This window comes from Doryrhamphus excisus, chromosome 2, assembly GCF_030265055.1.
Source record: "Doryrhamphus excisus isolate RoL2022-K1 chromosome 2, RoL_Dexc_1.0, whole genome shotgun sequence".
NCBI classification, from domain to species: domain Eukaryota; kingdom Metazoa; phylum Chordata; class Actinopteri; order Syngnathiformes; family Syngnathidae; genus Doryrhamphus; species Doryrhamphus excisus.
Window position 1 is genome coordinate 16,288,190 of NC_080467.1, and position 24,826 is coordinate 16,313,015.

At 42.8% G+C, this 24,826-nt stretch overlaps 1 protein-coding gene across 2 annotated transcripts in view; it reads left to right on the top strand.

The window, feature by feature from the left end:
* The first annotated feature begins 39 nt into the window (after positions 1 to 39).
* The window catches only part of tprn (taperin), a 34,352-nt gene continuing 9,565 nt past the window's right edge, over positions 40 to 24,826 (top strand). Inside the window, exons 1-2 of one of the 2 annotated variants that reach the window (XM_058064101.1) lie at positions 40 to 2,310; positions 21,224 to 23,021. In XM_058064101.1, coding sequence (XP_057920084.1) covers positions 280 to 2,310; positions 21,224 to 21,364 — 2,172 coding nt within the window. In that variant the 5' untranslated portion in view covers positions 40 to 279 and the 3' untranslated portion in view covers positions 21,365 to 23,021. Of the gene's footprint in view, positions 2,311 to 21,223; positions 23,022 to 24,826 lie in introns of those variants that run through there. The other variant, XM_058064100.1, reaches the window with a different exon arrangement.

Genomic DNA, 24,826 nt, shown 5'->3' on the forward strand with positions numbered 1-24,826 from the left:
AGCGGGAGTGGTTTGCACCACTCTTACGAAATGGGTGTGTCTGCAGGACCAAATAGCCAATCGGGAGGCGAATAGGACCATAGAACCTCGAAGTCGCAAGAGGCAGGGCGGCGTTCAGGGGGCCGGGCAAGAAACTGAGCTACGGAAGAAAAAAAAAAGAGGGTATAAAGATGTATGGGGCCGCACGGTGAACAGTACTGCAGGTACGGTCGCACACAGGTTACGTAGCCGCACCGGGCCGCGGCAAGACCCCGACACCGCTTCCTCTCACCAACCACAATGTCTGGCGTAGGAGAGGTAGGGCTCGTCCGTAAAGACGCCGGGCAAGAGAACCCGAGGATGCCGGCCTGGAAGCGAGAGATCTTGGAGAGGAGGAAAGCGAAGAGCGGCGGCTCCGGGGTAGCCGCTGGTGCCACGGACGACGGCGGAGGTGGGAGTCCCAAACGTGTTAACGGAGAGCAGACGTTTAACGGCAGCAACAGCGGCGGACCCAGTCGAGACGACACGGGTCGGAACTACACCGTCACGACGGCGAGAAACAAAGAAGCAAGACCGGCTGCCGCAGAGGAGACGACGCGAAGTCATGATGACGGACAGGAGAGCTTGGTGCTACGTGAGAGTCTCGGCCCGTTGGAAGAGAACCCATTTATCAAGCTGGAGAAGGAGCGGAGGAGACGACAGGACCGGGAAAACGCCGCTCGTCCCATCCAGCACATCTTGGAACTATACGGTAACGTCCCGGGTATACGGACTATCAGAGCGGAGAATATTATCATCATCGAGTCGGATCCCGATTACATTTCTGAACGAGAAGAGGTAAAAAGTCCAGTTTGGCAGCAAAACTGTTATTGCTCAATGAATGACCTCTTGGATAGGAGATGCAATGCTGTAACGGAGATAAGAGCTAAGGAAGTGGTTATTTATGACACCACGTTGAGCAAGAGTGAGGAGAACCTGAGTACCCTTGGTCGCACCAATCACAAAGACCCGTCATCATATGACGCCGGCGAAGGTCAAGGTATGGTGAGCCGTATCCTGCAGAAGTTTGACAGCAACTACGGGAAGCTGCAGAAAAAGTCTCACAGCACAGAGAACCTGCTGGACTTGGACGGAAGTGTCAGCAGAAGGCCGAGAACCTGGGCCAAGCCACAGCTGGATCTGGTGCCAAAGTCCAAAGCGGAACGGGCCGATACCGTGGGCAGAAGGCAGGCATCATCACCTGTCTCCCAGAGTTCTTCCAAGCCTAAATCCCATTTTCCAGTATTTGAGCCAAGCAGCCCTCAACATCTCACAGAAGCTCCAATGTCCACAACTTCCTTCCGCCAACGGCTTGAAGATAGCGGAGGTCATGGTGCAGCTGTCGCTTCTAGAGATGAACCAGATAAGGTACACAAGGTGGATCCTGATGTGCTTCTCAACTCCAAGGTGCCATCATCTTTGCAGGCATGTGACACGCATCCCGAGTCCTTTTCATCTAAGGTTCTGCGTACGTCGCCTGATTTTGAGATCCGTGCCTCGCCTAAGCCGGACCTCTCCCAAATTCCCGACAGTGATACGCAGGCACGAGCCTTGGCGAATCTGCGACTGCGGTCCAAAAACTCCTTCACGGTGATTCCCAAACGACGTCTTACTGCTTCACCTGACACCGCCCACTCAGCGTCGGCTACGCCGGCACTCCCGGCTAAAACGTCACCTTCTCACCAAGTGGCAGAGCAGTCGGCGACAGGAGTGCCATCTTCTCCCGTATCCTCACCTGCTATGATGCTCCAAAAACTGAAGGAGGCAAAAACGGAAGTGGTGAGGCCATCAAAGCCCCCAGCGCCTCCTCCTGTTGCCACAAGCCCAACGCCCCCTCCAACCTCTGTGTCTCCTGCTGCTCCTCCTACTTTGTCTTCTTCAGCGGCCCCATCATCACCCCCCGTCTCTCCGGACCCCTTGCCGCCCTCCCCGACTGAAGCCCCCATCCCCGCAGATCATCTCCCAGTAACAAACATAGACGACATTGTGGATGTGGATCACCCTCATCGTGCCCCGACTTATAGCCCCATGGTGCAGAGGCGAAAGGGGAACACATTCACTGTGGTGCCTAAACGTAAGGCGGAGGGTGAGACCCAGCCCGGTTCACCTGAGCCCCAGCAGGAAACCTCAACGGACACGTCACCCGGGTCCACGCCCCCTCAGGCCCCGTACAGTCAGCTGGGCTCCCTGCTGAAGAAACGCTATCCTGCTGTGGAGGAGATTGAAGTCATCGGCGGGTACCTTTCCCTTGGAAAGTCCTGCCTGGCCAAGACGGGCACCCTGGGCAAGAAGGTAAGACGTAAATATGTATGAACATCATCTCGGTGTACACATTCTGACATCACAAGACCGAGACCCACGCCTATTAGTTGACAACAGCACATCACCATAGCAACACATCAAACTGGCTGTTCTCACAGGGAAGTGGCTGCCGAGCTTAGGATGTGATTACATTTTCATTTTACTTGTATTGTTTTCCCAACAAACTTACATTGAAATCAGAAGTGAAGGTGCCGAGCAGAAATTTGAGCGTACAAATATTGTATCATTTTGTTGTTTGACAACAAAAAAACTAAACTCCAACTGCTTGCAGTACAAATATTCTATCAAAATTGACAGAACAAATCCACCATGCTATTTAACGTAATGTAATTTTTAAAATTAAACATTTAATACGGTGGTCGAGTGGTTAGCGCGCAGACCTCACAGCTCTGAGACCCGAGTTCAATCCCACCCTCGGCCATGTCTGTGTGGAGTTTGCATGTTCTCCCCGTGCATGCGTGGGTTTTCTCCGGGTACTCCGGTTTCCTCCCACATTCCAAAAACATGCTAGGTTAATTGGCCACTCCAAATTGTCCATAGGTATGAATGTGAGTGTGAATGGTTGTTTGTCTATATGTGCCCTGGGAATGCTGGCCACCAGTCCAGGGTGTACCCCGCCTCTCGCCCCAAGACAGCTGGGATAGGCTCCAGCACCCCCGCAACCCTCGTGAGGAAAAAGCGGTAGAGAATGAATGAATGAATAACAATAATACAATTTTAAAATATATTAAATGGTCTTTTTTGTGTTTATTTGTATTATTTTCAGGCTTTTGTGGGCCACATAAAAGATCTGGCGGGCTGAAACATTGAACAGTCGGACTTGTGCATCCTGAAAGTTTCGGGATGTCCGATAATTATTATCAGTTGATATCGGTATCTGATTTTTTTCCCCATCATGAAAACCGATCTAAAAAAAAATCCAGTATACAACAATGTGTTCATTCCACCCCTTGAGAGATGTCATGTTACACATATTGGTATTGGCTGATATCGGTATCGTTATTGGACAATATCAGCATATCGATTTCCAGCGTGGGTTTTCTCCGGGTACTCCGGTTTCCTCCCACATTCCAAAAACATGCTAGGTTAATTAGCGACTCCAAATTGTCCATAGGTATGAATGTGAGTGTGAATGGTTGTTTGTCTATATGTGCCCTGTGATTGGCTGGCGACCAGTCCAGGGTGTACCCCGCCTCTCGCTCCGAGACAGCTGGGATAGGCTCCAGCACCCCTGCGACCCTCATGAGGATAAGCGGTAGAAAATGAATGAATGAATGAAACATTTAAAACATAAAATGAATAACAATAATACAATTTTAAAATATATTAAATTGTCTTTTTTGTGTTTCTTTGTATTATTTCCAGGCTTTTGTGGGCCACATAAAAAGATCTGATTTTTTTTCCCCCATGAAAACCGATCTAAAAAAAAAATCCAGTATACAACGCATGTGTTCATTCTACCCCTTGAGAGATGTCAAGTTACATATCGGTATTGGTATTGGACAATATCGGCATATCGATTTCCAGCAAAAAAGCCAATATCGACCACCCCTAGTTGTAGTACATTTTAAGTGTTTTCCATCAATGAATTTGTATCACCACAAATGTGGAGTGTGGAGTTACTTCAGTCAAACACATTATAATGGGACTGTCTGTGAAAGTAGCTTGTTTTTTAAACTTTGTACAGTAGGTGGCAGTAATGCTGCTTTATAACAAAGCTCATACATACCTGGTATGGCAGCATCCCTCGTGCTCCGTCTTATTATTTTTTAGCAAGTATTCAGATTCCTCTAAATAGTTTTTTTGCTTATCATGTTTTGTCGCTTCTGTCTTACAGCGTCCATTACAATTAAGTGTACATATGTCATTGCCGTTTATGCAAACAATGACAAATATGTAATTTACTTCTCCCTCTCTGTCCCACCACCACAAATAGATATTTCGACCTGGTCACTGGAGAACGGAGGATCAAACCAGCAACTTTTTGGTTGAACATTAGTGTTTCCCACAATCTGGGAACCAGAATGAAGATTCATTCTGAAGTCTCCCGACCCAAATGTTGCTGGTTCGATCCTCCGTCCTCTAGACTTTCCTCAAGTGAAAGTCCATATTTGCGAGTGTTGCACCACATCACCCATTTCTGAGTGCAATTTCTGGGAGCTATTTTTCTGTGCTGCTGTGATAGCTAGAACTTTATCTGTGAGCCATTTATTTTGCTCAAGGTATTGTTAGGAATAATCTTCTTAAAGGAAGCCGTTCAGGTTTCTTTGGGATCTAAATTTAGAAGCAGAGAAGATTCGCTTGTTGAGTTCACGTCTTCCCCGTGCACCCGCCACTTTTACTTGGACCACGTTGTGTTTTTTACAACCAAGCACACAACAATACCGTCCCTTGATTGATGAGGCTTGTCTGTGGGAGATCATTCAGATCCCACTCACCCTTTGTTCCTGAGTGCAGAAAGGTGTGTCTACGAGCCGTGCACAGCACTTTGGCTCAGGGCCTTGCTAAAGCATGACACTATGAGCTATTGCCATAAAAATTCTGCTTCCAGGAAGTGTACCGCTTTCAGGCAGAAGCTGTTTGGATTCCTGTGTAGTGAGGAACTTGGGTATGTAGTGAGGAACAATAATGGACATTATTGTTGAAAAGGCTCAAAACAAGATGCAGTTTTGGTATGCATTTGCAGTAGTTACATCATTTTACTAATTCATTGTCTGCAAATAGTTGTACATAGGTCGATGTCTCAGCCTCTCAGACGTTGGCCTGCTTTAGCATTTCCTTGACCTGGCATGCTCTAATCCTTTGCTTTCCAAAGCCAGCGTCTTACGAGCAGGGCAAATAAACACAACCCACTCACTGAAGCTAATTTGTTTTGCCTGCTCCTCAAAGCTCATCATAAAAACAATATTTGTTGTTTTACCTGGCAGAATGTTGCACAATGATTTCTACCACACACCCTCGGTCATCAGCAAAATACAAAAATGTAATAAAATAATACATAACAATCTATTTCTGGATTGTTGGTTATGGGTTGCCATGATACATGTGCAAATCTAGTTATTAGTGTCAAAATTTCAGCTTTTATATTTTTTTTGTTTTGTTCTTTTCCTACAATTTGCTACAGACCAATAAAAACGAGGCTCTGTTCACACATGGCCTCCAAGACACACTTTTGACACCCCTTATTTAAATATAAAAAACGATGAAGCTGTCTTCACAGCGCCAGGGCTGCAACTAATAATAATTATATTATATTATATTATATTATTCATTCATTCATTTTCTACCGCTTTTTCCTCACGAGGGTCGCGGGGGTGCTGGAGCCTATCCCAGCTGTCTTTGGGCGAGAGGCAGGGTACACCCTGGACTGGTCGCCAGCCAATCACAGGGCACATATAGACAAACAACCATTCACACTCACATTCATACCTATGGACAATTTGGAGTTTCCAATTAACCTAGCATGTTTTTGGAATGTGGGAGGAAACCGGAGTACCCGGAGAAAACCCACGCATGCACGGGGAGAACATGCAAACTCCACACAGAGATGGCTGAGGGTGGAATCGAACCCTGGTCCTCCTAGCTGTGAGGTCTGCGCGCTAACCACTCGACGGCCGTGCCGCTATATTATATTATATTATATCATATATGATATAATTATTATATTACATTATATTATTATTATATCATTAATAACCAATTAATCAGTAAGTTATTTTTTTGTTTAATCTGATTTTTTACAAAAATAAATAAATAAATAGGAGATTTGAACTGACACCACTTCAAGCCACTTGAATATTCTGTTAAATTAATGTTAAATTATTCAAAAAAAATCTAAATGTTTGTAAAACAATAAATGTACACAATAATACAATTGTGATCATTTTCTTAGTCGATTAATCTGATTAATCTGAATTTGTTTGTTTTGAGAGGCTGAAATCAGAGGATATTTAATTGGGTAATTGATTAACCACTGATTAATCGATTTAATTGTTGCAGCTCTAGTGAACACTATTGCTAATCATGACTCTCGGTAGTCAAAGGCTGGGCTGCACGCTTATGAAGTTGTTCCGCACGCCTCCACACCTCACCTTTCACAGGGGTGTTATTGCACACTCCCCGGGCTTGTGGAGGTGCCCTGCATGGCTGGATCTTTGCACTTGCATCCTTTTGATTACAGAGTAAATGCATGACGCAAGAAATGCTTCCCTTCGTTCACTAGCTGCGACGCATACTTAAACCTAGTTTGGTTCATATTTATTCGTGGCGTGGTTAATAGGTTCTAGACCAGATTGTTCCGATACCAAGTAAGTGAATCGTCCAAGGACTTAGTCCCCGAGGAGAGGTTTTGTGTGTAAACAATAGAAAGACACCGAACATGGGAGACAATTGCTAGTATTGATGTGACACTGATGCAATACTTGGCAACAATGCTATCGAAGTGAAATATTTAGACTTTTTCCATCTTCATGAAGTGCAAAATCTCATAGTTTGCCCTTCCATCTGTCATGTTCTCCTGTGGTTGCTTCCCGTCTTAGTAATCATCAGGGCTCAGACCCGTCCATTTTTCCCATCGTGTTCTTCTGTGGGCCAGACTGCACAAGTAATTACACAAGCATCAAGGCGCTCGGCCTTGTCTGTGTAATTTGGGTGGAATTTTGGTTGGTTGCAACCTCTGCGTGAAAGCAGCCATAGAAAATGGCCTCATCTCAGAGCTCCGGGTTGGGGTTAGGTTGTGTTTTTCCAGCAACCACCCATTTTATATGAAGCTTAAAAGGAATGTTCCGCACATTACGGCTCTACCGAAGTAGAACATAAGCTCTTCCTGAATGGTATTGTGTCCACTCGGTTCTGTTGCTTGAGGAGGAGGCCGTACGGAGATGTTGGATGAGTTTTCGGTATACGTATGTATCTCTTCACAAGCACCACTCTGCTGTTTTTGTTCTTCTTCTAGCCACCATGCACTGCAGTATTTAATAAGGCCTGTCCCCTGGCTTCCCACTTCCTGTGATCTTCTTTCTTTTGGAAAGACAAGATATGTAGGTCAAGTGTAGCTTCTTGTACAAAGGCACGCCTGCGTTTGCATTAAATCTCCACAGCTTTCAAGTGAAATTACGAAGCCAGGATTGAGTGACTTTCCATCTGCACTGGGATTGGAAGGTGCTTTTTTTTTTTTTTTTGATTTAACACTGTTTTTTTTTCATTGTGGTAAATGATGTCAAGATGCATCTGGCATCCGTGGACTGGGTGGAGTGGTTTGGTTTCAATGTTTTGCTTTCTAGACTGGTCATTGTGGGAAAAGAGTCGCAAAGTGGCAGAGGAGATACAAAATGGTGCACAGCCATGCTTTATTTTAACAATTGTCCTCACTAGGGTCGCTGGGATATGCTGGAGCCTATAGACAATAATTCACACTCACATTCGTACATAGGGCCAATGGGGTGTGGCTAGCCACTTTGCAATTTTTGTTAGCATCACAGTCCGGCACAGCGCGGTGCACCCACACCCCCATCCTTCCCACCGGTGCAAGTGGCAAAGAGGGAGGAGAGAAGGCGTGAGAGGATTTAACACAGCCGAGTGTCATCTTAATCAATCAAAGGAACGCATCTCATTGCCTTTAAATGCGCCAGATTGGACCGCAGAACATCAGAGGCCGCCATGCACGTCATTCACCACATACGCCACCTCACGGGACACGTCACCTGTTCCGCGGTTGGCATCACACCTTTGATCTGACATCAGATGTGATGGGACAATTAATACAAAAATGTACATGCCGGTTCAGATGCTTCCATTAAATAGGAAATTGCTGTCATTGATTTTCCACTGGAATGTGTGCAACACACTGAAAAACCTGCTTGTGAGGTTTTGGTGACGTGTGTACACTGTGCGACTCCCAGCCAATTTACCATCTTTTCGCCTGCGCCAAGAATAGACCAGGTCGGAAAGTTTGTCACAAAATTGGGGGACACCTCCCCTGGTGCGCAGCCACGCCCATTTTAGCGCAGTCCAGTCTACCAAATTGGCTGCGCACAAAAATGACTTGCCCATGGGGAATCCTTAAGGTGAGAACTACTTGCCCGAACTTGCCCCATGTAAAATGAAAAGACTGCCATAATGATATCAAATTTTTGTGGCATCACATGAGAATCTCAAATAAAGATTAAATGATTATCATTTCTTGTGGTTGTTTTCCTACATAGATCATCATAGATAATTCATCAGATAATCGTACTGACCCATTTAATTTGGAGGAATGTCTGAAAAATTGTGGAGATGTATGTTAACATGGCATGCCATACATCGTAGTCGTAGTAAGCAGTGATATTTATAAGTTGTGCACCACAATGAAACATAATTGAATAGACACATTTGTGTACTAGTAAAGTGTTTTTAATCCAGAAAAAAATGCTCAATGGTCAAACAATAATTTGTGAAGCAAAGGTGAGAAAAATACACAGAGAAATGGAAGCGCTAGATTTTGTAGCTTGTGCAAAAATCAGCACTTGGTATTGGATCTAATCGGTGGTGTTTGTGACCACTTCAAATTGTCACAGCAATGTGATTCACTCACCTGTGCCATCATTTGATTTGCTGCCGCTAATAAAATACTTGTTTAGGAGGCACTGGTTCATCACTTTTTGCTGTTTTCCTTCACAAGTTGTTGAAGAATTAGACCATGTTGGCAGGGACGCCATGATAGATGTTTTCGTAGTCAAACGATCGCTGATTGGTTGATCGCGAACAAGAACGGGTGTGGATAGAACGTGGACTGCGGACCGCGGTCTAAATAAACGATTCTGATTGGTCCATTTCAAGATTTGCAAGGATTGGTGTGCAAATTACCACCGGAATTACGCAGCCCATGTTTTCCCAACACCCGCTTTTAAAAAAACTCTTGGCAGTATGGCATGCCAAAGTGCACTTGCCCGACGGGAATATCACTGATTGGATTTACTTGCCCCAATTTAGTTTTAACTTGCCCCGGGCCATCGGTACATCGTTATTGTCTAGCCCTGCATTCATATTGTTAAAATTTCGGAGGTCACTGGAGTATGCAGCGAAAATGCACATCGAGATGTGCAAATGGCACCCTATATAACCAGAGAGGCTCCAAGGGAAGTGGAGAACTGAGCCCCCAGCAGCTGGGAAATAGTGCTTAGAGCCCAGTTGGAACAGCAGCTATTTCACCCGTCGGTCGGCAGACTGGGCAGCAAAACTAGAAATTGAAATGGGAAATTTTGAATGGTTCAGGGACAATTGGAATGTTCATCCTGGTTTCAATCGATGCCCAACTCGACGTCCAACTAAATTTACAATGTACGCCGACGCACACTATGCTGGAAACACAAGCCTGTCCATGCCTTTTGAATGTCTGTAACTGTAATGCTGGTAAACAACAACAAAAATAAAACAAAATACTGTATGTGGATTCCCATTGGCCATCATTCATTCGTTCATTCATTTTCTACCGCTTTTTCCTCACAAGGTTCGCGGGGGTGCTGGAGCCTATCCCAGCTATCTTTGGGCGAGAGGCGGGGTACACCCTGGACTGGTCGCCAGCCAATCACAGGGCACATATAGACAAACAACCATTCACACTCACATTCATACCTATGGACAATTTGGAGTCGCTAATTAACCTAGCATGTTTTTGGAATGTGGGAGGAAACCGGAGTACCCGGAGAAAACCCACGCATGCACGGGGAGAACATGCAAACCCATTGGCCATCAATGATCTACATTAGTCAGTGCCACAATCATCACTGGACTCAGTAAACCCATCAATCCATTCACTAACGCAGTTCAGACAGAAACCATTACACAGAATACAGATTAAAAAAGAAGGTGCGTTGCCGGCTAACTACTCAAAGAATAATGGCACAGTGACTCAGTCCTCATGGGCCGGGCTAGGAATATCAACACATGAACTGACATTGGCGTGGTGGCTTAGCCTGTGTTTATACAATCCATTTGTTTGTGTCTGCGAGCGTGTGGTATTTTAGTTGAACTTAAATGCCACGTCGTTGACACGGAGTTAAAAATACCCCTGAACTTAATTGTTTAAAACTCCTTGTAAGACAGGAAGGCCAACAAAAGGGCACACTGCCGCACTTGTGTTGTACGCATGGGGCTACAGGTGTGAAAGTCCTTTGTGTTTAATTATTTACCGCGCAGCAGACATTCCCCATCTCTCCTTCCTTACACTTCCTGAAACCTGGCACCCACCCCTCCATTTTTTTCAAATGCTCATTAATAAGAGTAATACAGAGTAATGCAGTTCATTCATCAATGACTTATCTCTTGCAAATATTTTGCTGTGTAAAGTTGGTAAGCAAAGATTTGTCAGCATTCACATTTTGTTGCTATGCTCGTTAATCAGTTGCTCTTCAAACGTTAGCCCGCTATCATGCTACCATAAAGTATGGATAGAATTTATCAACACAAAAATGATTTTGCCGCAAAATGACTTGCATGGGCGGGTGGCATGGCGGTCGAGTGGTTATCGTGCAGACCTCACAGCTAAAAGGACCAGGGTTCGATTCCACCCTCGGCCATCTCTGTGTGGAGTTTGCATGTTCTCCCCGTGCATGCGTGGGATTTCTCTGGGTACTCCAGTTTCCTCCCACATTCCAAAAACATGCTAGTGTAGTGGTAGGTTACCGGGACATAATTCACCCCGGAACGATCGATTGGGGAGGGGTTGCCACCCGGACGGGGGTTTTCCGCTTCCTGTTGTGGTTGAGAGACGGGGCTTTCATGTCTTACGTAGCAAAGAGTGCAAGTTCATGTTTGCAAGAAAAATAAAGTTTTCTCCCAAATTTGACACTCCGACCTCAGACTCCTGTTCTTCGGCGCTTCACTGGTGACCCCGATGTGATGAACTTTACCGCTTTAGTGGCCGTCTAGCTGCTCAAAGCCGCAACAACATGGTAGTAGCGAGAGTCGTCGTCATCCACGGCGAACTGTGCCTCCGCCACGACACGCACCGGGGGCCTTTACGCCCACCCTATGATGGACCATACAGGGTCCTGGAGCACGGCGACAAGTATTTTGTTTTGGACATGGGTGGCCGACGGGAGACTGTCTCGGTGGACCGGCTGAAGGTTGCGCTGGTGGACGACACCCAACCCCTGACACTGGGGGTAGGCCCCCGCTCCCCGGCAAGGTGCCCCCTGCCGGGCCAGGCGTGCCGACCCCCGCGTGGACAATCTCGTCCCCTTCACCACACCCTTCTCCCCTGCCGCAAGCAGTGCGCACACGGCGGGGCCGTGCAGTTGTCCCTACACGCACGGACGATTTTGACTATGGGTGAATTCTGGGGGGGGCTTGTGTAGTGGTAGGTTACCGGGACATAATTCACCCCGGAACAATCAATAGGGGAGGGGTTGCCACCCGGAGGGGTGGGCGCAAGGGACGGGGGTTTTCCGCTTCCTGTTGTGGTTGAGAGACGGGGCTTTCATGTCTTACGTAGCAAAGAGTGCAAGTTAATGTTTGCAAGAAAAATAAAGTTTTCTCCCAAATTCGACACACCACCTTAGACTCCAGTTCTTCGGCGCTTCACTAGGTTAATTGGTGACTCCAAATTGTCCATAGGTATGAATGTTAGTGTGAATGGTTGTTTGTCTATATGTGCCCTGTGATTGGCTGGCCACCAGTCCAGGGTGTACCCCGCCTCTCGCCCGAAGACAGCTGGGATAGGCTCCAGCACCCCCGCGACCTTCGTAAGGAAAAAGCATTAGAAAATGAATGAATGAAATGAATGAATGACTTGCATGGATCTTACATGGGGGCGGCATGACTGAAGCGGTAGAGTCGTCGTCTCCCAACCTGACAATTGCTGTTTCGATCCTCCTCCTCCGCCCTAAAACACACTATTCTGTGTACCTTGAGTCAAAATCCTCTAAAATGGCCGATAGTGAAGCGGTTGTCTTTTGAAAAATGTCTGTGATTGAATGAATTAGGGTGGCCCCTCGCCTCAGGGTACAGTATTTTAAGGTTTTAAAATGTATTCAAGGTTGGCAGGCGTGCTGTATGAAATTATTTAAAGCCAAGCAGTACATTTTTTTTTTTTTTTACTTTATATTGTTGGAAAGGATACTAAGTACTTGCAGCTGTGTTCTTGGAAAAATATGTATGAAGCCCAGAAAGAAAACTTGTAGCATTAAGCACATAACATTTAATTGTGGTATAAGTATTGTGCTGCCTTAACTGTAGTTCAACACATATAAAGTGCATGTACTGTAAGCAATGCACCAAAACAAAAATCAAAGCACTTATATATCTTGTTTTGTCTGCCTCACTATCAACAATCACAATTTGCCGTCAACAATGAATGGCTTGATATGACTGCTGTTTTAACAGATGACTGGAAAATCCAAAGAATCTCGACTTGTTTTTGTGTCTCATTGCCACAAATCAAGTGTCAAGGCGGCTTAGCTCAGATGAAAGAGGAAGGTTTACAGGAAGTTTCATAAAACCATGCAGGTTGGCCGAAGTCTTGTGGCTGTCTTGTCTAGACGTGCTGGTTTGAGATAGAAAAACAGACCCTGTCCCTTCTACTGTGTCTTTCAAAGGGGTTGAATCATTTCAGGAGGGAAGCCAAGGAAATGTGTGTGAGAGTCGACTGTGATGTGTGTCGATTTTACACTTAAACTATACCTAAAAACCGAGGACCACCTGTACTAAGACTAAAACAGCACATGAGTGTCAACAGGTGGAGAACATTAGTAAGATTCGTAGTCAACATATTAATATAAACACTAAGAGTACGAGTCCAAAATGATCCCGTCACTGACACCTGACAATGTGCATGCTCATAATCCTTAAGAGTGCTTTGGTGAAATATACTATATTAGAATGTATACTACACAGGAAATTGTGTTTAAAAAAAAAAAACCTGCCAGACCTCACTCACTTCCTCACTTATGGAAAAAAAAATATTGCAGTATATTGGCAAATATAATGCAATGTATTAGGAAATATATTTCCATATATGGGATCTTTTGTTTATATTTTCCAATATATTGCAATATATGCATAGATCATATATGTGTATATATTGATACATATAAAAAATATCTTGCGATCAAGACCAAAAAAGGGCTATATTTTTACATATATAAAATTGCATATAATTTGGGATATATAAACTCATATATTATATGGATTTAATATATTTCAATATATTGAAAGCGGCAATCATTTGTATATTCTGCAATATATTGCCATATATTACATGAATATATAATATATTGTATAATATATGTACAAAAATATATCATTCCATGTATTTATAATATATAATGTATTGGAAAATATAATGGAAAAATAATATATTATAATATAATACAATATATTTAAAGTAATATATTGATAAGTATATTTTCTTTTCGTAAGGGCTGTCACCTTGCACAGACCCGCTTAGCTCATTGCCTTCCTTCTGCAACCCGACTAGGTTGCACTGCAACATTTGTGAGTTCCTTTCAAATGCAGCATGTGTTTGCTAAAAATGCATTTGTAAGACAATCCCTGCAGGCTATCAGGAAGTGCACAGGAAGTGATTTTATTGTTGATATTACACAACACACACTAGTATTTCCCCACACATGCACAACCCTGCGACATTGGTGTAATTAGAATTCAGCCTGCAAAGCCCCTCTGTCATTGATATGTTTAATTCAGTGTTTGTGTATGTGTGTGTTTGTGTGTTTGAGTGAGAAGATGAGAAGGCAGGACATTAACAGACAGGGTTTTTGGAAATTCTATTAAAGTAAACGGTGTGGGAGGGGTGCAGAGCAATGGCCTTTGCATTCACAGCAAATGGCAGATCACTATATTGATACTAAGGGCTGATTCTGCAGCCTTGATTTAGGTTGTGTATGATTAGAAAACACACCTAAGCTGCATTTGGCCATTTTAGAGCATCAGGAAAATTGCAATTAAATGAATTTTTAGGTCGTCAAATAAGATGTCAAGCTAGTCCCTCTGCTATGTTTATCTTCTCTACGAGGGTCCGTCTCCTTCTCCACTGTTCCATTTCCCCTGTCATATAACCATGGCGCCTGTCACCACGACAACACAGGCCGTGGCCATTCTATCCCGTCGCTTGCCTTCCTGAATAAAGTGCACACTATTTCTGTCTGACTCCTGCTCGTTGTTGACAAGGATAAAGTCATAATATTATGAACCAAAAAAATAATTTTAGTGTATGAAATAATAAAGATGTTATGTCATAATACTATGAGAAACAAAACAAAGATTGAAAAAATAACAACAGCATAAATGACCAAAAAAGTGGAATGTAAAGGTACAAAATTCATACTAATAATAGGCTTTGGCACGAGAACAACGCTGAGGTTTGACTGTTTCCCGTACATTCATCTATTAATGGTGGCCCACTACAAATAAATGTGGACCGCCATAGATAGATTTGGTTTTGTTAAAAATTAATGCTCATTCAGGTATTATTATTACTAATATTATACTACTAATATGATATATTGATGATAGAAGCAAGTTGGGTGATTCCCCCCCCCAACAGCCAGTTAGTCCAATCCAGGTAAACACGCACTCGCACACAGCTCCATAGAGAATACTATAACACTATCTTGAGACGTGACAGTGTAAACACAGATGCTGGCTGCCTCCGCTACCTGCCAGATCTGCAAGTACCAGCCGCCTACATGCCCGAGTGAGCTCCACACACTAAAATCCGTGCCGTAATACGTAATGGTTGGGGGTGCTTTAGGATACAAACCTTCACATATCTGAGCCAGCCTCGTATTTGATGAGAAATGTGCCAACCGCTGCAGAGCAGTGCGGTTTTAAATAGCCAGTGGCCATTTCGGTAGTTGCATAGCGGAAGGCCATATCTGTTTTTTGCATCATTAGAGGCAGATCGGGTGTCTCATTGGCCACTGAGAGCTATTTGCATGATTTAAACCCATAATTACTGAAGTATGTGCTTCCTTATTTGATGGTGTTGCTGCAGCAATGTAAACTAAAGACCCAAAAAAATAGCCTTTCATACACGCATAACATGATTACTACTGTAATAACGAGGTACCGCTAGGTATTTTGTAGGCGTCGTGGCTCATATCCAGTCAAATCAAGGTTATGGATTGTAGTTTTTGTGGCTTTCCATACTTATATAATCTCGACAAAAACAGGTTCCACTGTTCTCTGTTCGCTGCTTGTGTCGAAAAACCACTTATGTCGACATCAGTCAGCTGTCTGAGGTACTTACTTATTTTACACCGCTTGTATCGATAACCGTTTGTTGACATCAGTCAACATGTCCAAAAGGTGTCAACATAAACAAGGTCCACTGTACTTGCGTTCACTTTTTCAACCAACTCCCGGTCCACTAAAACAAGCCCGCTTAATTTGACATCAACATAACAGGGTATGTCTGTTGTCTGCTGGCGTAAAATTTGAGATCTGAGGTGATCATTTCTTTCAATCCAATTCGGAAAAGTCAACCTGTGCTGTAGTATTGTTAACTTCATTATCGCTACGCAGCATGAAACAGTGACAGTCAAGCCAATCTGAGGGGCGTTGACACAAACGGGTTCCACGATTGTAGTCTCAAGTTTCGGTTTTGTTTATATCCGCAAATGCGTATTTCAACATCAGTCAGCCGTCTGATGGACTTACTTATTTTCACTTTTTGGGTTTGGTTATGTCGATAACCGTTTGTTGACATCAGTCAGTCTGTCCAAAAGGTGTCACTATAAACGAGGTTCACTGTACTTACTTTCACTTTTTCAGCCAACACCTGGTCTACTAAAACAGGCCCGCTTAAGTTGACATCAACATACAGAGTAGACAATATTTATACAAAAAATCAGTCCAATTCGGAAAAGTCACCATCTGCTGTAGTATTGCTAACTTTATTATCGTACGTAGCAATGAAACGGTGACAGTCAAGCCAATCTGATGGGTGTTGACACAAACGTGTTTCACGATTGCACAATACGCAAACATGTATGTCAACATCGGTCAGCAGTCCAAATGGCGTCGACATAAACAGGTTGCACTGTTTTCGGTTCCGCTTTAGTCGACAACCACTTATGTCGACATCAGTCAGCTGTCTGAGGGACTTACTTACTTTCACTTTGTGGAGGTTTGGTTATGTCAATAGCAGTTTGTTGACATTAGTCAGCCTGTCCAAAAGGTGTCAACATGAACAAAGTCCACTGTACTTACTTTCACTTTTTGGGTTTGGTTATGCCTATAACCGTTTGTTGACGTTAGTCAGCCTGTCCAAAAGGTGTCGACATAAACAAGGTCCACTGTACCTACTTTCACCTTTCGGTTTTGGTTATGTTGATGACCGTCAGGGCTCTACGTTAAAAACAAAAATTACTTGCCCATGGGGAATCCTTTAGGTGAGAACTACTTGCCCGAACTTGCCCCATGTAAAATGAAAAGACTGCCATAATGATATCATATATCAATATATGCTGATAATTCATCAGATAATAGTACTGATGCATTGTATTTGGAGGAATGTCTGAAAATGTGTGGAGATGTATGTTAACATGGCAAGCCATGCTACCTTACACATGGTAGTCGTAGTAAGCAGTGATATTTATAAGTTGTGCACCTCAATGAAACATTTGACACATTTGTGTACTAGTAAAGTGTTTTTAATCCAGAAAAAATGCTCAATGGTCAAACAATAATTTGTGAAGCAAAGGTGAGAAAAATCCACAGAGAAATGAAACCGCTAGATTTTGTAGCTTGTGCAAAATCAGCACTTGGTATTGGATCTAATAGGTGGTGTTTCATTGTGACCACTTCAAATTGTCGCAGCAACGTGATTCACTCACCTTTGTCATCATTTGATTTGCTGCCGCTAATAAAATACTTGTTTAGGAGGCACTGGTTCATCACTTTTTGCTGTTTTCCTTCACAAGTTGTTGAAGAATTAGACGATGTTGGCATGGACGCCATGATAGATGTTAGATGTCCTAGTAAAACGATCGCTGATTGGTTGATCGCGAACAAGAACGGGTGTGGGTAAAACGCGGATTGTGGATTACGGACCGCGGTCTAAATAAACGATTCTGATTGGTCCATTTCAAGATTTGCAAGGATTGGTTTGCAAATTAGCACCGGAATTACGCAGTCCGTGTTTTACCAACACCCAACAAGAACCGCTTTAAAAAAAACTCTTGGCAGTACGGCATGTTAAAGTGCACTTGCCCGACGGGAATATTAATGATTGTATTTACTTGCCCGAATTTTGTTTTAACTTGCCCCGGGCCATCGGTACATCGTTATTGTCGAGCCCTGACCGTTTATGTCGACAGCAGTCAGCAGTCCAAAAGGTGTCAAACATAAACAAGGTCCACTGTACTTAAAATTTTCAAATTTGTTTATGTTGATAACCGATTATGTCGACCGCAGTCAGCAGCCAAAAGTTGTCAAACATAAACAAGGTCCACTGTACTTACTTTCACCTTTCGGTTTTGGTTATGTTGATGACCGTTTATGTCGACAGCAGTCAGCAGTCCAAAAGGGGTCGACGTAAACGAGGTCCACTGTACTTTTACATTTTCAGATTTGTTGATGTTGATAACCGATTATGTCGACAGCATTCAGCAGTCCAAAAGGTGTTGACGTAAACGAGGTCCACTGTACTTTAAATTTTCAGATTTGTTTATGTTGATAACCGATTATGTCGACAGCAGGCAAAAGGTGTTCAACATAAACAAGTTCCACTGTACTTACTTTCACTTTTTGGGTTTGGTTATGCCGATAACCGTTTGTTGACATTAGTCAGCCTGTCCCAAAGGTGTCAACATAAACAAGGTCCACTGTACCTACTTTCACCTTTCGGTTTTGGTTATGTTGATGACCGTTTATGTCGACAGCAGTCAGCAGTCTAAAAGGTGTCAAAATAAACAAGGTCAAATGTACTTACTTTCAATTTCCGGTTTTGGTTATTTTGATGACCGTTTATGTCGACAGCAGTCAGCAGTCCAAAAGGTGTCGACGTAAACGAGGTCCACTGTACTTTAAATTTTCAGATTTGTTTATGTTGATAACCGATTATGTCGACATTAGTCAGGCTGTCCAAACAGTGTTGATGTAAATTAGGTCCACTGTACTTAATGTAAGTTTTTGGTGACAATTATGACGACAGCTGCTTATGCTGACATAAACGGGGTCCACTGTACTTACGTTTAATGTCACTGTGAAATCATGAGAACGATAGATAGATAGATAGATAGATAGATAGATAGACTCCCTTTATTGTCATTGCACAAAAACACAGTAGTGAAATTGCCAACGAAATGTCGTTGCCTGGCTCCCATATAATAACAGACACAAAAGAAGATAAGTAATAAATAATAATAATAATAATAATGATGTGGAGAATAAATAGATAGAATAGACACCAAATATGAACAACATATCAGGACAACATGCTTTGTGGGAGCACATGCATGCATTGTTTGCCACAGGCACAATGCAGCTGCAGATAAAGTCCTCAGCTTTGCTGGTCTAATATTATCTACCAGGCAGCAGATTAGCTCTAATCACATGGGGCTATCTTCTCTAAGCTGTTATACACCTTAATGTGCTTGTGAGACGTTTGAGTTTATTGTATGTGCTGCAATACGTATGAGGCACTGGGTAACATCCATACTGTACATGTTTGAGTGGAGGGCCGAGACACTGCAGGCTTTTCTGTCCAACCAGCTTCCTTCTCCAGCAGATTTCATTGATGAGCCCCTTTTTTGACACACTTGACAGTTGCATGCAGGCCACACCTTCCCTCACCTTGAATCACAGTTCTAAGAAAGCTACACTCCCAGTCAGACACATTTATCAAACATGCAAATGCTGCTTTTGTGTTAGGGATTCTAACTTAGCAGTTGAACCCGATTAGCAAGGAATCCCAGCCAGTATGTGTGTGTGTGTGTGTATACGCATGCATTGTGTGTGTTCATTCATTATGAACCACCTTTCACCAATTTAGGACATGCCACGTTGGCTGGCCTGGAAGAAATGTTCTCTCTCAACTCTCTCAACTGACGAAGGCAGATTGAGTAAGATGGCTGTTTTGTTTTGATCTGTTTTGTAACTCAACGTTTCATCTTATGTCAGGAACAGATAAACCCACACGTCAACTTTAAGGAGAGGAAACTTGAAGACGACATTATATTCTCTCATCCCAGTATCTTGCTAGATTTTCTATATTTAACTTGCAGAAAGCCATAATCAACTCCAAAAGTTTGCTTATCTCTTTGATACCATTCATGGCCAATCCGCTACTAAAAGTTACGTATTTTCTCAGTTAATTGTTGTTTCGATTAATTGAGTAATCGGATAGGCAGACAAAATCAATATGAAACAAACAGAAACTATCAAAAAAGAAACAAATTCCACATTGTAAAACAACTTAGACATATGACTGTAAAATTATATTTTTTAAACCAACATGTGTAGACATGCTAGGAAATAATATATATTTCAATGTACGGGTAAGTGAAAAGGCCTATTATTAGTATGAACTTCAATTTCCTATATATATATATTTTTTCCAAATTTCGTCAAAAAGTAATCTTTGGAAATGTTCATTTTGTTATACAGTAAACCTCGGATATATCGGACTCGGATATATCAGAAATTCGCTCACAACGGACAGATAAAAAAGAACCGATTTTTCTGTAATGCATTTCCAATAAAAATTCATTGCATATATCGGATTTTTTATAACGGATTTCGCCTATTTCGGACAAAATCTCCAGTCCCGTTCTAATACATTTCCATTCCATTTCCATTAAATTTCCCTCGCATATATCGGATGGCCGCATCGTGGCGCTCCGATTCGCCGAATCGTGACAGGCCGCTATACGACGTCATTTGCAGCGTTTGCAGTGTTGCCTGCGCGTCCAGGTACATTGGAAACATAGTCAAGGAAGTGCCTTGCCTAAGTGCCTATAACGGATAAAATCCGATTTACGCATATACCGGATATAAATCTGATATATGCGTAAAACGGACATTTTCCGGTATACGCATATAACGGATTTCGCTTATATCGGACAAAACCAGTGGGAACAATTGAATCCGATATATTCGAGGTTTACTGTATTATGACTTAAATTCCCTAATGTTTTGACATTTCAATAATATAATGACTTTTCCCCCAGCCTAATTTTCAAAAAAATTACAACTTACAACTTCATTTTGTTCTTTTGTTTCTCATATCATGACATATGCATAATATATTTTTTTATATTTCACCTCTATGCTACTTATTCTTCCTAATATTGCATTTAATCTTGTAAATATTATCTTTATATTTTGACTTTATACCCATAAAATTTACATATTTTTCTTTTTTTGGTGTTCCATTTCAGCTTTTTTTAATGTGCATTTTCTTCCTTGTAATGATGACTTTATTCCCATAATATTTAGACTTCACTCTCCTAAAATTATAGCTTTTTCCACAACCTAATTTTCCAAAAAGATTTTAGATTTCAACTTTATGTTACAAAAGTGATGTTTTTCCTCAGAATATTACAAAGTTATTCTCATAAAATGACAACTTTTTGTTGATGAATTACGACTTATTTTCTTAAAGGGGGCCGATTGGGCTTTTTCCACTTTTCTGACCTATGAATGTTGTATTCTCGTACTAAACGATACCAAAGTTTCAGATAATAAGGTCTCTGCTTCTCTGTTTACGAGGCAAGCTCAGGCAGAAGTGATTGTATTTGGTGATTCCCAGCAAGAGATTTTCTTCTGTCAACGGCATTTCACATGGAACTGTTTTTGTGTCCGCCAAACTGTTGCTGAAGCCTGAAGCGGAACCGCTGGGAAAGGTGCATTAATGTTGTACACGCTTGTGTGTCCACAGAGATGGAGTGAACCACAGTGTTCACTGATAGGTAGTCGTGTGATGTACCAATGTTGTGCCGACAATGAGTGCAGGCGAGGTAGGAGGGAAGCCCAAGCGTCCGGCTCTCCTGACCTCCACGTCACCACTCCGAGTTCATAAGTAAGTCAGAGGTCTCCAGCCAGGAGCTCTTGAGCTACCAGTAGAAACACTTTTCAATTACAGTACCTCTCCAAAGACTTTATTCATTTATTATCAACTCCTATATTCACTAAATTAGAAAGTGGGGGTCGCGGTAGCCAGGAAGTATGTCAGGTATTTTGGAAATACAGCTGGAATAGGTGCAGATCCTGGAAGATGTGGAAGGTTTTCTGTGCGGGTTATTGTGTGTAGTCCACAACTATAATACAACTAATACAAAGGGTCGATACTTATTTCAGAGCTTCAGCATAAAAGTAAAGGTGGTTGCCCCTTTTCTCAACTACACTTAAAATTTAGCACAAATGGAGGAAAACTGCTTATGTTTGGAGATGGTTATATTGGCTTACAGAACTACTGTATATCTCTGGATTGATGGTGCATCTGGTATGGACTTTCTGTATATGGAAATCAGTTTACACAAAAAGACGCTGAAGGTTGAGTTCTCGTGCGCGTTCTCCAGAGCATGCAGTCTTTGATAAATATCAAACAAAAACCAACAATGGAAGAGTTGTTTGTCTCCCCGTGTGCCCGCTCGGTGCTGTAGCTCGCTGCTGAATGAGGAGTGCTTGATTGTCGGGCCCCCGCTTCAGATGTCCCACAGCCCGAGGACAGAGAATGATTGACTTCTGCCTCCACGGTGCAGTTTTGTCACACAGACCCCCTTGACAAGCCTCGACAAATATAACCCATGCATGCTTGTTTCCATTGTGGTCTCACTTGGTAAATCTTATGTTTGAAAAAATGAAGCTCCCAAAAAGGGGACTGCTTTCAGACCAGATAAAAAGAAAAGTGAAAGAGGAAGCGATCTCCGCAGAGAGCCTGATTTATTGATAGACGGTCTGGTAGCTTGAGACTTCCTGAGACAGGATGCCAGTTTTCAGAAAACTGTGTCACACTGACGGAATCAAAACACCATCTTAATTTAGGACGACGTTTAGGACTTTTAATGGTGTGAATATCCGACACAATTTTCATCAATTTATCCCTCATTTAACATCTCTAACAGGGTGACATGTCTCAGGAGTTAGGGTGGTTATTCCCTAATACTGCGGTTGCTGGTTCTATCATCCACTCCACTGTAATTATTGTAGTTTTTAGTCTGCTTAATACAAGCCAATAAAACAAGCGGCAAGCTAATCTGGATCTCTAACTGGGTGACATGTCTCAGGAGTTTGGGTGGTTATTCCCTAATACTGCGGTTGCTGGTTCTATCATCCACTCCACTGTAATTATTGTAGTTTTTAGTCTACTACAAGCCAATAAAACAAGCGACAAGCTAATCTGGATCTCTAACAGGGTGACATGTCTCAGGAGTTAGGGTGGTTATTTCCTAATACAGCGGTTGCTGGTTCTATCATCCACTCCACTGTAATAATTGTAGTTTTTAGTCTGCTTAATACAAGCCAATAAAACAAGCGGCAAGCTAATCTGGATCAGGCTGGGAGCCGCAATGAATTCAGTGCGAGTCCGGGGATAGGGTGAGCGGGCATAGGTGTTCCAAACCAGTGGTTGCTGGTTCAATTCTCAGTCCTTGTGTAGCAGTACATTTTTACAATGTAAAACGTTTTGAAAGTCGGGGTGGAAGAAAAAAATGATATGCATCACTGTGTTTTTCCATTCATCTATTTTCTATGCCGCTTATCCTCACTAGGGTAGCGGAGGTATCCCAGCTGTCTTTGTGCGAGAGGCGGGGTACACCCTGGACTGGTGGCCAGCCAATCACAGGACACATATAGACAAACAACCATTCACACTCACATTCATACCTATGGACAATTTGGAGTCGCCAATTAACCTAGCATGTTTTTGGATGTCTGAGGAAACACACGCTCGGGCAGAACACGGAATCGAACCCAGGTCTCATATAATCCCAGAGAGGACTAAAGTTGGAACGTGGAAGTGTGTCGAACACTGAAATCCTTCATCACCAACATCAACATGGATGATCCGTATGCAGTACGTACATGTTTGACATAGTAAATGTGCTTCCCCATATACTGTCCATATCTTCTGTGCAATTGAAGAGTCTCAAATCTGAGGCACTGGTGTTGGCTTGTGGCCTTGTGACGGGGATTAGGACAGAGTTTAAATCTCGGTCGCAGAATAAAAGGAGCCAGGTACGGTGCTATAAGAGCAGTCAGCTGACACCTTTTTGGCTGTCAATACAATGCAGACAACACACAGGAAAAGCTGATATTTGTATGACCTATATGCGTAAAGATTAGTCACTGGTAGTGGTACTATTGGTTACAATGCACAATAAACATAGTTGAATGAAATATTCATCACAATAAAGGGGAGCTTGTTGAAGCTGGTGCCTCTTGCTTATACATTAACTTTTGCCGAGATAAGGAGATTGTCCATAGGTATGAATGTGAGTGTGAATGGTTGTTTGTCTATATGTGCGCTGTGATTGGCTGGCGACCGGTCCAGGGTGTACCCCGCCACTCGCCTGAAGTCAGATGGGATTTTTTTCACAGATTTTGTGTGAACACCTACGTTATGCTGAGGTACCACAACCTGCTTTCATTCTTCTTCTCTTAAATAATAAATCCCCCCAGGTGAGACAGCTGGGTGGTAATCACAGTAGCTCATAATAGGATACCTGTATGACACCTCGCCCATGATAATTCGATTAGATTAAGTTCAATGTTGTCGTCATTGTGTAAAATACAGGCTAGCAGCCAACCACTGCCTCTGGTTTGGGATTGAATGAGTGTGTAAACTTCTTCACTGCTTCAAATGAAAGAGGAGTTTGGTCGTGTAAAACTTCCCCGGTTCTGTGCTATCGTAGGAATCTTGTGTGCAGTCAGCTGCAACGTTTTTTTTCAGACTTTATAGAAAATACACACGGCCGACATCACTCCTACTCCATGCTTAACACTTAACACATCAGACACCCGATATCCGATGCCAATACTGGAATGGAATGGAATGGCCTTTATTGTCATTATACAAGATGTACAACGAGATTGGAGAGCTTCTCCTTTCAGTGCAGTAGTCAAGTTTAAAAAACAAAAAAAGTATATGAAGTAGAGTAAAAAAGACAATTTAACAAGATATATACAAGATATCCAAAATACAGTAAACCTCGGATATATCGGACTCGGATATATATCGGAAATTCGCTCACAACGGACAGATAAAAAAGAACCAATTTTTCTGTAATGCATTTCCAATAAAAATTCATTGCATATATCGGATTTTTTATAACGGATTCCGCCTATTTCGGACAAAATCTCCAGTCCCGTTCCAATGCATTTCCATTAAATTTCCCTCGCATATATCGGATGGCCGCATCGTGGCGCTCCGATTCGCCGAATCGTGACAGGCCGCTATACGACGTCATTTGCAGCGTTTGCAGCGTTGCCTGCGCGTCCAGGTACATTGGAAACATAGTCAAGGAAGTGCCTTTTTATAACG